This window comes from Bacillus rossius, chromosome 3, assembly GCF_032445375.1.
Source record: "Bacillus rossius redtenbacheri isolate Brsri chromosome 3, Brsri_v3, whole genome shotgun sequence".
Lineage (NCBI taxonomy): Eukaryota > Metazoa > Arthropoda > Insecta > Phasmatodea > Bacillidae > Bacillus > Bacillus rossius.
The window spans coordinates 43,214,913-43,231,581 of record NC_086332.1 but is presented as its reverse complement, the minus strand read 5'-3'; the positions used below and the strand labels follow the sequence as shown (position 1 = coordinate 43,231,581).

General features: G+C 36.7%; 1 protein-coding gene across 2 annotated transcripts in view; it reads left to right on the top strand.

Moving 5' to 3' along the window:
* The window catches only part of LOC134530593 (serine/arginine repetitive matrix protein 1-like), a 155,674-nt gene extending 140,244 nt beyond the window's left edge, over nucleotides 1–15,430 (top strand). The window contains exons 12-14 of one of the 2 annotated variants that reach the window (XR_010074841.1): nucleotides 2,484–2,553; nucleotides 5,776–5,851; nucleotides 8,632–8,646. Coding sequence is in view for 1 of the 2 variants with exons in the window: in XM_063365567.1 (XP_063221637.1) it covers nucleotides 5,776–5,851; nucleotides 8,632–8,772 (217 nt within the window). In the remaining variant the exon portion in view is untranslated. Of the gene's footprint in view, nucleotides 1–2,483; nucleotides 2,554–5,775; nucleotides 5,852–8,631 lie in introns of both variants that reach the window. The other variant, XM_063365567.1, reaches the window with a different exon arrangement.
* The last annotated feature ends 1,239 nt before the right edge of the window (nucleotides 15,431–16,669 follow it).

Below are 16,669 nucleotides of genomic sequence, written 5' to 3'. Positions count from 1 at the left end.
ATGACTATTTGCTACCAGAACTACGTTGATATTACGCTACAGGTGCAATCCCATAATAATAAATTACTTTAAACTCAAAGCTTTGTCTTTTTTTCCTGCTGTTTTTGCCAGTGACTACTCCGCAACAACACATAATGTGTTATGCTTGTAGTGAGTTCGACCTATTTTTCTTCTCCGTCTTCTTCTTCGATGTCACAAGTTTTGGTTTTTAGTCTTCACTACGAAAACTGTTGTGACAGGCACTTCAGTAGGATGTAAAGTAATAAATCAAAGGCAACATGGAGGGTCACTCAATGATAATAGAAACATAGGACCTTTCGTTCTTCTGGCACTTCTCTGCCAATTTCTTAAGCACACCAGTACATCAGCATGTTATTGAGGTGTTTAATGCTACTTCAGCGGTTCCTGTGTGCAGGCAAGCAGCAGTCAAAAGACACCCCCTTCCCTGGTTTCGGCGCCCATGATGCAATTCTTTGCCGCAGTCAAATTTATCAAAAATTACGTGTGTCATTAGTGCAGTGAACATCCACTGTAAATTACAAGTGTTACATTAAAGTTGTTAATCTCTACTAAAAACAACCTGAGTCCATAATTGCTGTCAACCTTCATCGTATGTCCTGTATACTACAGTCAATATGAACCAAAAAAAAATAAATTTTTACATTTTGGCATCAGATTATATAAATAAATGGAGTGTGTCCCAGTAGTGCTGTTAATAGTGGTGTTATGAGTGGGGAAAACGGATTCGGAAGGAAAGCCCAATTAATTTTTATACAGTTTTATTTACTACTAATATTTACATTACTAATCAAATCACTTAATTTCTGTTCATAAATCACCAAGTATCTGTCAAGTCCGCAGTTCGCACTCCTCACTGGAGCTAGGCTCAACAGTGGTTGGTCCCTTACCTCACACCTGTCTGCACACACAGTCTCATGACACTCTGTCACACGCGCATGGTCTCGTCACTCCGTGCCCACGCCGCTTGCCGAACACACACTTCACTCTCTTGCCTGCTGGATCTCTCCGCGGAGGCTGGCATCACCGCTTTTGCATTCGTCGGGCATCTTTCTGAAACCAACTGGAGTGGTTGTGACGTGTCACGTCATCCTGGCCGATCCAACGCTCCAAGCATCCAGAACAGCGTAGCATAATTCATGCCGCTCCACACAGTGGCCCACGGAATTCCCAGGCTGCTAAGGGTGGTACATGGATGGGGGGGGGGGGGAAGGCCAGGCCACCTTAATCCCCCCAACAGTATTCGCACGTGATATCAGTGGCCCTGCAGACCTTACAGGCTCCTGGGTACCTGGCATGCACGCGTCCTTGTCTCCTGCATTCGTAACAGTATTAACCAGAAATTACAAGGCTAATTGCAACTTGTAATACAAAAATCATATTAATTTTGATGTGCTCTTTTGATGCCTATGGTGTTGCCCCATGCTGGTGTTTTCCCTCTGCAGTTGTTTCCAAGGTTTTCCTGGTTTGTATGGTGTGCACTTTCAAGTGCTACTCAATACCTTTCTATTTCAATTAAGGCTTTTCATGATTAATACCTATGAGAAAAAAACTTTCAAATATGTATTTTATTACCTCTTGCAATTTCATCAGAGCTTGATCGTTAGCATTTTTAAAAACTAACCCGAGTATAATTTTTCAGGAAAGAATAGCTAAATTTCTTAAGACAAGTTAGCAAAACCAAAATATAAATTTCAGTTTCAGGTTTGCTTAAAATTGTTGTTTCAAAGAGTTTAATTTTAAAATTTTCCAGGGTAGAGCCCTTGAACATACTTTCCTCAGGAGGCTATTTCTTCCGACTTCCTAGGCCCCCCAGTAAGGTCCCTCTCCAAAAATTATGGCTCCTCAAAAGTAAATGGGCCCAGGGCCCCGCAAAGTCTAGGACCGCCACTGGTTGTTTCCACATAACGAACTTAACTTCAGTAAGTCTAAGAAGAGTAGCATGGACAGGGATGGATCTAGGTTTTGACAGGGAGGGGGGGGGGGGGGAGAGAGAGAGATGGTATCCAGCCCTGGACACTGGGCAGGACGGGTTGACAGATGTTTTGTAGGCTATGATAAGTGTGACATAAAAGGTGAATAGGAAAAGAATATATTATTGCTATGAATAGAGTACATGAAATAAACCATATACCTAAACACTGGTATGTGAATGGGGGTTTGATATTTTTTTACATATTTATAACGTACGCTGATACAAAGCAAATAATTCCTGGTACATTTATTGTTGTTGGTGGCGGAGGGGTAGGGCTGCAACACAACTTCTGCCTGGGGCGAAGGAAAGTATAGATCCATCCCTGAGCATGCATGTGAAGTACTATATGTTTTGTGAGCTGAGGTAAAGGTTGTTTAGCTGTGGCGATGAGTCACAGTTGTCGCTGCCTGTGTCTCTGTGAGTGGTGCACTAACCTGAGCCGTGGTGAGCGAGGGAACTAACCCACTAACGGTTGGTGTGTGTGATGCAGGGTGTAGCGGGCCAACTAACCCTCACAGAATCTAGTCAGCTCCGGCCCAGAAGTCCTTCGCTCCTCTCAGGTGCGTCAACCACGTAGCGTCGCTGTGCGGAGAGAAACTGGATGGACCAGCTTACCAGTTACTCTTTCCGTGTACTAACAGGCTCTAGTCTGTAAGCGCCATGAGGAAATAACTCATTATTTCACGCAGGCGACAACTTCAACAAGTAGCCAAATCTAAGTCCTATGCCATATCGACCCAAAAAATCTAGCTCGGAAGCTTTATTTCAAGCGGTATCAAAATGTTGGAAATTGCAAGATGACTAGGCCTAATCCCCTTTAAGTGATTATTCCGATAGCTCCCTTGCATTTATCGTTGTTGGGTCACAAATTTTCTCACCAGATATTTACTGAACATAATTTTTGAGCTGTAGAAGGTCTTGCATTTGATCATAATTATGAACACTTGTTGAATAGATCTTTACTGCTATTAGATAGTATTTAGTAGATAACTGTTTAGAACTATTTGAGATGAAACATAAAATGCAAGAGCACTATCATAATACAATCACACGAAAACCCTCAAATAAAAGTAATAGAAGTGTCACACCAAGATGTGGATTTCTTTTTGTTAATTTCAGCTTTTACATCTTGTTAAAAAATGAGATCAATATATACAAAAAACCGAATTACAAACATTGGCAAAGTAGTAATTGGTCATAGCATATATAAAGGAGTCGTCCAAGCATTTTCCTAGAGTGATTTTGGGAAAATATTTCCGAAACAAAATTAGATTGGCCAGACCAGGATTTGAACCTGGGTCCTCCAAAACACAACCCCAGTTTCTTCCTTTGCTGTTAAAATAACAAGTGCAGAAAACCTTACATTTTCTACATATGCATTTGAAATTTTCTGTATTAAAGGAAGTAGAGTACTGAAGTACTGACTGCAAAAACTACTCCTAACAAAACTATTTTATTTTATTGCTTAGTTTAATAAATGAGGGGCATTTGAATTCAAGGTTTTTTTTTTTTTTTTTTTTTTTTAATAATTACCTCCAACTTGTATTGAGGTTATTGATAGGGCATACATAGTACCTAGATTTCCACTTATTGAACTTGACTTGTGTGATCTAGTGTAGGTAACCAAAATTTGTAATGTTTGTTGGGGCCCTCAAGAAGAAATTATTACCTTCTAATGTCACAAGGTGGAGTTCTTTAGTTATTATAAAACTCTAACAATCTTAGATTGCATGTAATACCAACATTTTTGACAAATGAGACAAAATAGAAACCATGGCAAAAGTAAATCATTCAGAAAGTAAAGAGATAAACAAGACATTCTGATGAATTAGGTCATAAACGTTTTTGCATCCTTGCCCCAAAGAAATGATTTTAGTGTTCAAAAGATTACCTATTTAATTTTTTTTAAATTTGTTATTGCTTCCAGACAGATCCCGGTACTATGTACTTAAAAACCTGAAGTGGGATAAGGACCAATAGCATAATAGCATGATGTCAAAATTTCCATATGCTAAAGTGTATTTTATTGGATATGGATACTATTTATAATTTTTTTTTATTATGATATGGACACAAAAAAATGTAACAGATATGTTTATGGAAAGTAAGATAAAATAAAATCTAGTCATATTTTGGAGTGAACTGTAGCACAAGGAAAATTGTAGTCTAATATTTGTGTGCAGCTACAGCTGAGTTCTGGGTACAGTAAGTCCTTGATTAACGGACACTTATATAACAGTCATTTGTAATTATGGACACTATATGTTGTTGCCTTTAATTTGTTTAACGGACGCCAAACTCGTTACTGTAGACATTACCATGTCATAACTTACGAATGGGTGGGGTTAGTACTTCTTGAATGGATTGTATTTACACTTGTATCCAAGCACTGCACTGCGTGTACACCGAATGATTCTTGCATGACTTTATAATGGTTATCAAAGAATGACATTTCTTTTAAAAGTCTGTCTGCGTATATTTTTACTGCACCTGTAAAATAAATGGTAAGATGCAGCACTAATATTTACGACATGTGTGGCAAATAAAACAGCACCAAATCACCCCTTCCACCGGCCTGAGTCCCATCATGACTAGGGAATCTGTGCAGGTTGTTCATTTAATTCCCGGACGGTGACGTACATAAGCCATTTTATTCCAAACATTTTCCAGCCATTTTATTCCAGCCAGCCATTAGTCCTTCATTTTACAGGCACTGTACGTTCGTGGTGTGTTTACCTAAAACAAATACAGATTAATTTCTTAGTTTGTTGCGTTCAGCGAAATATTATGTACGTGTTTGATTCTACGTAGCTGAATAGATGAAAAAAAACACAATGTTGGCCTCCAGTTATGATGGGATAAAGATGATTTTGCTGTGAGTCACCCCCATCCTCTCTCTCCATTGTCTAACCGCCTTTCCATCAAGGGCACATGAGGGGAATCAGCCACTTGTCATGCGCAATCTCTCACGTCAGGCCGAGTACACACACCAGTGTTGCGACTGCCATGGCCAACCCTGTGAATCCACCGATGACGTTAACATTCTTCTAAATAGGAATTTTAAGGGCTTTGTTTACACTCGCTGGTGCGTGTCCGTGTTGCTGCAAACAGTGCGGTCGCAGTCATCATACCGTAGCCGCAGGATAGTTGTGGACATGGGCAAAAATCTTTAGGATTTCAAGGAGGGGGGGGGGGATTACATTGATTATTCTTTGCACAGTTACAAATTTGCAAGAGTATGTGGGCCGGCCCCCTCGGAATGTGGCTTTTTGATTCCCGGGGGAGGGGGGAGGGGAGACCACACAGTATTTTTTCCTTTGCTGCTGTGAAATTGGTGGATATTTACGAGTGTAATTGCCAGATTACGGATGAAACACTGTCCATCATGAATAGAATTCAATACGAGATAACGGTCTGTGAAGTTACGGCAACCACATTGTCACATCGTCACTGGTGTTCTTCTTTCTCTCACGCTCGATAATGATAAAGTTACTGGACTAATCTGTTCACTACTATCACGCTTGCTTTATCAAAGCTGACAAGGTTAGATTTTTTGGCTGTGCTGCGACGCGTCATCCCGCCATGCCGCCCGGAATGTTACAAGCCAAAGATTTTGCATTGTATGTAAGGCATTTTTGGAAGGTCTAGGAATGTAACCCATTTCATTACCATTGTTCCTTATGGGGCAATGTGTTTTAATGGATTTTTTGCTTAACTAACAATTTACCGGAACTTAGCCTGTTAATCGAGAACATACTTTATTTTGTTGTGTTTGTTCGCAGGCCTGCCAGTCCCGCATTGTCGCTGGGATGCCATAAACCACAGTCCAATTTCGAGAACACTTCCGAGTTTAACGTGGTGAGCTAGTTACTATAAATTGATTCTGTAACTCCGCTCTTTAACTGCACGTCTACTAAAATATCACTTTGCTTCTACTGGTGTGTTTGGACTCATGTACCACAATGATGTAAACATTAAATGTATATGAAGGGAAATGTATAGATATCTTCAAAGAATTTTGGACAGAATCCAGATACAGCCGAGGCATAGTAAGGAAATATGAGGAATCTGGTACCTACAGTAGATTCGGGCTTATCTGAACACCTCTGAAATCAAACAGATGAAGAAAAAAAAGTTTATGTGGAGACCCTGCATGATAGAAGTGAAACTTCTTGCTTATTGTATTATTATGTATAGAAAACACAATTCTCTTCAGCTGTCGCAGATCAAGAAAAGAAATTGTGTGGTTGTGAAAGTGTAAAAGTATGCCTCGTCAGTTCTACCGCTTCCCTGCCATCTCTTCCTCTACCGGATCCCCCACCACGTACCTAACTATTCACCTCCTCTCCCGGTTCCCCCACCAAGTACCTAATTATTCGCCTCGTGGAATCGGAATTTTCGTAATGCTCAAAAATTGAAGCCCCCTTAGCAAAGAAGTTTCACTTCATAATCACTGCCCATAAACTGTGAATGAAAGAACGTTCTTACACACTGGTATACAAGTAGTTAGGTTTGGCAGGGTATTTATTGTTTGTGTGTATTAGGGATGGGGCGAATCCTGATTTCCTCGAATCCGAATCCTAACTCGAATCCTCGACTGGAATTGCCGAATCTCGAACCCAAACCCGAATCTTTTAATAGATGATGTCCACATATCTAATGTAAGTGAGATGTATTCTGCTTGCACTAAAAGTCCCTTGACTTTATCACATGTAGTTTGGTACATTTCTGGTATAAGTGTATATAAAGACAACAATTTTTTCTTGAGAAATTTCAGTTTTAGTACAGATTAGCGGTTAGGATTTTTTCTATAAATAAGGAGGTCTGCGAGGCTAAGAATTTTACTTCGAGCCGAGCTCGAGCTTTTGTGGTACAGTTACACTTTTGGGAAATTATTTTTATCTTAAACTTAATATCATGTTTGAATAAAGTATTAAAATGAAGTGGGCTTATTAATTTTGGGTAGCTATTTACAGTGTGTATTTACATTTTGCACTGCTAGAAAAAAAATAACATTTTTTTTTCATTGAATCTTACCTGTTTCCATTGGTTCATTAGTAACTGATATCATCCAACTAACATAACCAAGTATGTGTTTGTGTAAATGTAACATATCTTTGGAAAAATTTCACCCTTGTCAATTTTTCTGGAGTCCTTACTGAGCTTCAACAAACTTAGCACCAAAAATCATGTTGTTTGAAAAGTACATTCACATTGTTTCAACATTTCCACTTTTCAGCACAATAATTCTGAGAGAGTTTGTCACAGAGTATTAAATTCTGTTCTTTAATCTATCATTCAGAACAATAATTTGTTCTGCACGTTCAGGAGTTAAATTAGCTCTACGATTGGAGATAGTGTTTCCAGCAAAAGAGAAGCGTCTCTCGCTGGCAACCTGCTTGGCTGGAATGCTTTAGTAAAATTGCTTAACCTCAAAATTAGTGTCATAAATATCTGTAACTGGTCATTAAAGTTTAATCAATTGAAAGTAATAAAAATAAAAACATTTTACTTCATTCAATTTACACTTGCAAAAAAAACATACACACAATAAACCTACATGGATATTAAAGTCTTTTTCAATATCCTGAAGTCTGAAATATGTTTACTCATGTCATTAAATGTAGAGCTGTATTGAAGAAGCCGATTTTGCCAATATTTAGTTGAATCGGCATTTCTGCCGACTTCCGATACAGTACGCTCGTTAATTTTCGGCCGATATTACTGAAAAACGAAAGAGACTGCCATAACCTAAAAATCCACGAGTACCATTTTCACTTTTCGTAGTAGTACTGCATTCTTTAAGATCGCATTATTTCTTAGCAACATGTGCCAACCGTACATATCAAAGTTTAACATCCTTTTTTTTTTAATAATGTTCTTTAATTTAATATGTCATAAATAAATAATACATTACTATCACGGTAAATATACATCTCAGTTGTTACGGTAACTATAGTGCAAATATGGTAGCTATCATGCTTCTGTAGTAATTATGGTATTCTACAAAGAATCTTTTGTTCAATTATGGTAATTATCTTAAAATAACTATTGGGTTTGTACTGTAGTTATGGTACATCATCCATATTTCTTCGTATGTTGTTGTTCATTTGTCTTTTCTTCATATTTACGTGTGCCATTATTTGAGACAAGAAGTTTCAGAAAAAATTTTAACGGACATTATATCACACATTTAATGGCGTAAATGACGAGACCTCGGGCAATTTAGTCGCTTTATACGGAAAAACCTACCATGCGGGACCTCGTAAGCGAGTTTTACTGTATTTTTTTCCCGTAAATAGTAAAAACCGAATCCTTTGACGAATCCTATATCAGACCCGCCGAACCTTCGAATCCCTAGGATTCGGCGGATTCGGCGGATATTGGATTCGGTCGCCCCATCCCTAGTGTGTATTTATTTATGTATATTAGTTAGAAAGAATAATTTCATATTTCCAACAATCTAGCGGTTTTGGCTCTCTTAGCACTAGCCTGAAAGTCAGTGGGCTAATGACAGTGTTGTTTGAGCGCAAGGATTCTTGAAGTAGATTCAGAGCAAGACTGCTGAAATGTTATGTAAGCATGAACCAACTATAGCATTGTGTAACGTATGTGCTGGGACTGTCTCTTGCTTGCAGGACCCCATAGTGCCCGTGAAGGCTCCCAGGGCGAGGATAGCTTCCCTCCAGCCGTTTGCTCGCGCCCAGAAGAGCTACCGCCCCATCGCCTTCAACCCCTCCGGGTCTCCCCCCAACAAAGTTGCTCAACCAGTTAGTTAAGGCATCATAGTGTAGAGGCTAGCCGTAAAATGTGTGTGTTATCTTAAGGCCTTACTGCCTGACAACTTTCTTACAGTCTTCACATAATATAGTGTCACCGGTCATTCTAGATGCTACGATGTTGTCAACACCTGCTGTCGCAAGTTGTTGCTTAGGTGTGAACGACACCTAGATATTTAAAAAGCAGCATGCCTACAAGAATGGTTCTGGAGAAACACATCTGGAAATGACAAGAGCTTAATTAAAAGACACCAAATTTTTTTTTTTTTATACTTTGTGAGGTGAAAGCAGTGACAACCTGGCAACCTCTAAATCAAAAAATGATAATGTTGTGAATTATGTTATGCAATTATACTAACAAAGAAAATGTTATCAACAGGAATGTTACAATTGGGCTTGTCTGTAAGATATTTGTAGGTTTCATCCCCCCCCCCCCCCCCAACCCATCAGAAAAGGACAACAATGCAGTTATGAATATGTACTTTTTTTTTTTTTTTTTTAATTTTTCCCTCAAATTTACAATACCAGGAATACCAGAGCGTACACAGAATTTATTTTCAGGGGAAGATTTAACTACTTTGCCCACTGTTTGCTTTCAAATTCTTTCCCTTTTGTTGGTGGGAATATGTCACCCCCATTAACCCCCCCCCCCCTTTTTTTTTTTCTTTTACATATGCACCTGCAGGAATGTGTTATATGTATTTCTTGACATCATGGTGCTAACAAAACTGAGAAGAAAAGGCAAAAGCCTTAATTCACAGAAGAACACAATTTTTTTCTTAGATTTTATGCATTAGCTTTGAATTTTGAAAGGGATTTAATATTTTCATTCAGTTGACTTTCATACAAAGAATAGGGACAAGATTGTATGGTGTTATTTTTAGGTTGGATTTTGTTTTTTTAAAAAAGGAGATTTCTGTGTTACGTTTTGGTTTTATTTTTATACATTGTATTTATTCATGAAGATTGATAGTGTATTATTTAATAAATATGATAATTAATAATGCACTTTCACAGTAAAATAATTTGCAATAAACATATCTGAAACAAAACTGCTTAGAAAAATTAAAATTAATAGGCAACTATTTATGTATTTGAAAAAGTGCCAATGACATTAATGTAAAAATTGTTACTAATAAGAGATGTTAGACCAAACAAAATGTAATTGATTTTTGCATTTAATTTGGTTCTTTTTTTTCTACTAAATAAATTATATTAATTGAATTTACTATGGTAAAATAATACATTTTTGTAATTTAAGTTAAGTTTTGTCAAATTGCTGGTTGATTTAATGATTGTAGTTGTATTTCGGTGCTAAGTGGTTTACTAACTTGCATTTCGGTGTTACATGACGTATTGACATGTTTATCTTTATCGGTGTTATTTCAGTTTTACAGCAATTCACCTTATAATCTTGTCCCTAATAACAAGCAATTTTGAATGGAGCAGTGAGATATTGGGATGAAGGAAGAATGAAATGTCTGTTTCCCTACCTCTCTCTCTCTCTCTCTCTCCCCCCCCCCCCCCACCCCAGATCAAAGCAGGAGCATCGACCTCACGAGGGGCCTCATGGTCGAGCGGGCATATCACTCGCCTCCCACCACAGCGATCAGAGTTTGATTCTCGGTGGGGTAGGGAACATGAGTGGACGTTGCCGTACAACAGAATGTTTTGTATTCTGTGATAACTCCCGTTCCCCCACTATCACATTTCATCAATGCTCCATTATCACCTCATAACCCCTCATTGCCCCAAAGACCTTTTAGTTTTGATGCTGTAATTCATTCAAACTCACTGTTTCATAGTCCCTGTTCTTTATAAAACCGATGGCCACCCACTTGTGCCTTGATGGAAACTGAAACCTTCCAGCACTTGCACTCAAACCCTACTAACTTACTTTAATTTTTATACTCATGAACATTCCATTTGTGGTTGTACACAAATGAGTCAAAGCATTGAAATAATTAATGTGCCAAATATGTAACCGAACTGTCAATAGCAATGTGTCAAGTCTGGTATTGAGATTTACAGTATGTAGTTTTTTTTTTGTTTCTGGTAAAAATGTACTGATTTTTTTTATTTATGCAATAAAATATATTTTGTTGCTTTTTAAATTTACATAAATGATAGTTAAACAAGCATTCTTTTAGTTCGGCATTATCGTGTGTTGAATGTAAAATTGGTTTTATTAAGCTGGAGTCACAATGCCATGACGAACACGACAAGACTCTCCCAATGATTTCTGAATGGCTGTCGACAAATTATTTCAAGCCAAGTACTTCCATAAAATGCAGTATAGAATGTGCTAAAAACAGTGTACAAGAAAAATAAGAACATGCTACCTCAACCCATGCTTTTTCTTATTTGGCTGATTTCTGTAGTTCTTAAAATCAATGTCATTGAATACAATGAGCCTCTCCTTTAATAATTACAAGTTATTTGCGAACTCGTCCATTCTTAAATAAAATCTTCACCAATTTACAAAAATGACATTGATCATAAACACGATGATATTCGTATAAACAGATGAAGACAAGCTGCAAATATTAAAGTGTACCCATAGGTAAAACGAAATTTCATTTTTCAGCATAAAGATTTACCAAATAGGTAAATATTTTTTTAAGTTTAGTTCTGTAAGTTTTCCTTTCCATTATGCTTAGCCGAGCAGCACGACATGACAAAATTAGAAATAGGATCTATCCTTGCGGGCTTTTGGGACGCGTATTTTGTTGGGGTGACGTCACGGCTACCTTGTATTTCATTGGCTACCGAGTTTGTCTGGCCTGTCGTGGCATTGTGACTTCAGCTTTAGGCTGACCTACATGGCTATAATTAGTTCATTGTGGTAAACTTTTGCAAGCACAAAGACATTTTTTACATAAGCATGAAACTTATTTCTTTAAAAGTTAACAGATGTATATGACTTAAAGCTATATTTACAGGTCTAATGCAATAAACGCTTACAAATGTTTTGTACTATGTATGTATATTCTTTGTATTTGTGTACATATGTTTGTTTTTATATGAAATTACAAAATTTTTTACTAATGGTGTTACATACATAAAAAAAGGAAAAGGGATTGTTGTATCAATGTTTAAAAAAATGTATAAATAAGCTGTAATGTTATTACCTATATAAGCATTTTTTTTTTCATTTGTTCAACCCTCTCCTTGCAATGCATTTTATTTGCATCACGTCATTTCATTTAAGGGAAAGCTAACAAAAGTGATGGCAAAATGAATATTTATACTGAAGTAACAGTTGTATGGCCAGTATAGTGATAAAGCAGTTACCAAACTACAACTTTAAATTGCACAAGAGACTTCACAAGCATTTTGAAGGTGAAGTTTAATGCTACATTAAATTTGGCCAAACCAACGTAGGTATCACACTTTATCTGCAAATATTGGGTACTGATGGACTGACCAGTGATTCAAGGAATACTATACAATAAATGTACGAATACAATTTTTATATGAAATTTTTTTTTGAATTACAGATCCAACTGTTTAATTTTTAAAAAGTTTTGATATGTCTGATTCCCTGCCTGCATTTTCAATCTTTAATTCACCCCGATGAAAAACTTTTGTAGCTACCATATTTTCTGGCATAGGTATTAGAAGAATTTTGAGCAAGTTTGAAGAGGTCAGAGCTGCTACTTGTTTTGTATAGAAAATTCTTGTATGTGACGGTACGAAAGTTGCTGTTGCACAGAGTCTGCACATCCAGAAGTGTACTTGTGCTGCTATTATGTGAAAGAGGATGAGAAAGAAATAATTTTAGACTATCTGTGTTCTGTATTTATCACGTTTTATTTTATCAGGGTGTCTGCAAGTACCTGGTGAGCCATTATCAGGACCTTCTCAGGACATTTTAACCCATTCAGTAGTGCGTTGAGTTTATCAAACTTTGAATGTGTGGGTCAAAGCGTACATTCTAGTCTACATCATGCTCTACGGCTACAAAAAAAAATTACAATAAATTTATATATTTTATAATAATCATATATTAATATTATAACTGCAGCTGAAGATTATTGCAACATAAAAAAATATAAAAAATTAAACAGTTAAGTTAAAATAAAAAAATTTAATCTTAGGAATCGTCAAAATGTGACTCAGTTAGTACTTACAATTTCTTTGTATCACAGGATCTTTTTTAAATCTTAATCAACATTAAACATAAAAACTGTATCTACCATTCATAGGAACATGTTGATTTTTAAGTTGGAAAACTAAAACCTATTTTGATTTTTAATAAATATAACTCTAGAATAATTATACCTTGTTTAATCAAAATATCTCAGCATTAGCGCCTCGTCTCTCTCCATAGCTAAGGTGTGGGTAAAAATATGTAATACAATAGACCAGGGTGTCTACCAATTACGGAAGTCACGAAAAAGGCACAATATTGAACTCATGGTCACAGATATCGTGTTTAAGTCACCTAAGTGCCCATATTGATCACTGTTTTTTTTTCCTTCGTTACAGTGTGAGAAATAATTTTCAATCTACAACTGTGGGTGCTCGTCAGCAACACAGAGGCTTTTTTTTTTTATCATACACTACAGCTTCATTTTATATTAAAATTTTCATTTTTTTTTTCAACTTCTCAGTGAAAACTGACCTACTTGAATGTAAACAAATACAGTAATCAAAGAATGTAAATATAAAATACGTTTTGTCATTCAAGTGTCTTATTCGTGGCATGATGGGTAGTGAAGCGTTATGTTGACAACATAGCATTACGAGCCTGTGCGACATGTAATGACGGCTGTGGGGTTAAAATTAATATTTTTGTATGCAGTAGAAGCAAAAAAAAAAAGTCAATTATTGCGGAATTTACGTTTACTGCGTTACAAGTTACCGATAAAAAGTAACAATCTGTACCAGTAAGATGTAGCAGTGTTTTAAAGATGTGTGTTCACAAAACCAATGTTTTTTCAACATTATTTTGTTGTGCATAGTATTTTCAATGTGTGTTTACATGTGAAAATTTAATTGATCAAAAACTTATGGTAGACGAGTTTCTTAATGTTCACAAGTAAGACAGGCAGCAACAGCTGTCTTTTTGTACAAGGGTACCTGCGACCCTCATTAGGCACACCACTATTTCATCAAACCCTGGACCCAGCAATTAAAGTTATGATTCATCTTGGCCTGCATCTAGCCTAGTTCACAGCACACATCTTATATTACTATCCCAGGAGAGACACAAGTCAAGAACTAAAGCTCTCCACTTTTCTTGTTCGTGATGGTGCAACCAAAGCAGAGATAGTGTGAGCTGCTCATTGCGTCTGCACGCATACTTTAACCCCCTCAGGAGCAGCTGTAGTGGAACTTTTCCACTTGTGTTTCCAGACAGTACTATAGCTTCAAAAATAAAATTATAAAAGGACAAAGTAGCATATAGTGACACATATGGCATTGGGCCTCATTTTGCATCATTATTTTCTGATAGTGTACAGAAAAGCCCTTTTTTTGCACTGTCGATGAAAGTCAGAAAAATATTTGCCAAAAACAGCAAATGGATATCGTTGTTAAATATTGCTATTGTGTTAGTGAAGCAAAACTTTAATAGAATGTTTAATTCAACTATCTAATGATGAAACAAATGTAAATATGAAGTTGATTTATGATCTCAAAAGTTAGATGAAGAGTTTGCTTGATAATAAAAATATGAACCTTCATATATTGGTACTTGTTCCTTGCACATAATTAATGGTGCCTACAAAACTGCATTGTATCAACTGTTTAAGAATTATTCATATCTGCGTGCTGTTTATTCTCAGATTACTGGTTCTAGAGTTTTTTTCCAAAACAGGTGTTGTGCTGTGCAGTGGACTGAAAACTCACCAGTAATCAAAAGATGCCTAGAATGATTCCATTTCTGAAAAAATACCTTGCAGACAAAGAACTTGAGAAAAACCCTCCTTACACCCAGAACCTTGGCACTGTGAAAAAGGCAGAGTTGGAAGATTCAGTTCTGGAAGCCAAACTGCATTTTTCTGCTATGATTGCTGTCGAGTGTAAGAATTCCTGACAAACTTCCAGAGAAATGATCCTCTTCTTCCTTTCATTCACCAAGAGTTGTTTCTTTTGATGAAAAACATAGGAAGAAGGGTTTTCAAGCAAAATGTAATGGACATTATTTCAAATGCTTCTCAGTTGAAGTGTCTGGATATCAAGAATGAGAATATCTTACAAAATAATGTTTCCATAAGACATTCATTGGTTTTGGTGCCACTTCAGTCTCAAAAAGGTGAAGGAGCTTGACTCCCTTAAATTTAAGGCTGACAAGAAAATGTGTTATCGTTATTTGACAATCCTGATAAAAAGAGTCCTCTGCGAAAAAAAATTCTGTTGGGCTCAACTTGCTTGCCTTCTTTAGTACTGGTAGAGACTCAGTTAGGGCTCTTAGAGCTATGATTGCCATTCAAGAACTTAAATAACAAAATCAGTTGGCACCTGCTGATGGAGAGATTATTCTTAGAGAGTTCACAAAGATTTGTGTTTCTATCACTACTTTTAGGAAATAGCCATAACGAAAATTTTAGGATACAGTCACTATGAAAATAAATATATGAACTTAATAAAAATAATGAACTTAAAATTAGTAATGTGGTGCTTCAGGAGTACAAATCTGTAGGATTTGCATGTGGGGCCTTGCAGAAATTTACAGGGGGGGGGGGGGGGGGGGGGGGGGGGGGAGACCCCTTGCACGTGGGGTCAACAGATCCGTCATATCTGGATGCGGTGCCTGTATGCTGTACACTGCCCATATTTTGGCCTACATGCATGCAATAAGAAGGAAACTTTAAAATACACAGAAAGTTTTCCACAAGACATAGTTTTGACATCAAATATGTTTCACAATCACACTTTTGCAAGTGCAGGCAGACCCCCTTAGTGAGAGGCTTCTTAATTCTAGACACCCCCCTCACCCAGATCAACACCCAGGAGGTGCTCGATATCATTTGTCTTAAATTTTTAGTCATACAGAGTTGAGGTGCATTATTTGGCTGTTGGACAAAAAAAACCTTTAATTTAATTTTTTTTTTTTTTTAATTATTAGTTAATTCAACAATAAAAGCATGTTTTTATTAGTTTTTCTTAAAATATAAGTTTATTTTATTCTTTTTAGTCTCAAAATATAATAAAAATATTGAATATGAGTAAAACAAACTTTAAAAATATTAAATATGAGTCTTAAAATTAGTAATTAATGTTCACGTCATCTAGTCATTTCAAATAATGCGTCAACATTACATATAACTTTTCTTGATATCTTAGAACAATCAAGTTCTTCTACTTTGAGACCATCCAGTGACATCCATGCGACTAAGAGATACATAAGTCTGTCCAGCAGAAAAGAGATGCGATCCCAAATAAACAACTGCATAATCTACAGTGCAACCTTGCATTTTACGCACGGTAGATGCCCAACTCAGTATTAATGGAAACCTTCACCTTTCAGCAGTATCATTGCTGTATTTCGTTGGAAACTGAATGGCTATTGGTTTAATTATATGTACACCATCTGTGCCAAAATCGATACGGACTGACGGAATGTCTGTATCATACACTTGATCACACCAGAAGAGTAGTAGTAGTAGTAGTAGTAGTAGTAGTAGTAGTAATACTCATATTGCCATTTACGAACCGCGGGCACATCTTCCACCATAACCCATCTTTGGAAAAAAACTAAATCAAAAAGAATATATTTTTTTTAAATTTTCGAACTGTATGGTCATTAATTCTTTCCCCCGTCCGAGGAAGAGAAATTCGAAACTCGGGCACATTTTAAACATAACTTGAAATCAGAAACACCCTAAATTTAAAATAATATATTTTTTAAATTTTCAAAATTTAAGGGCTTTCACCCCTCCCCTACCCA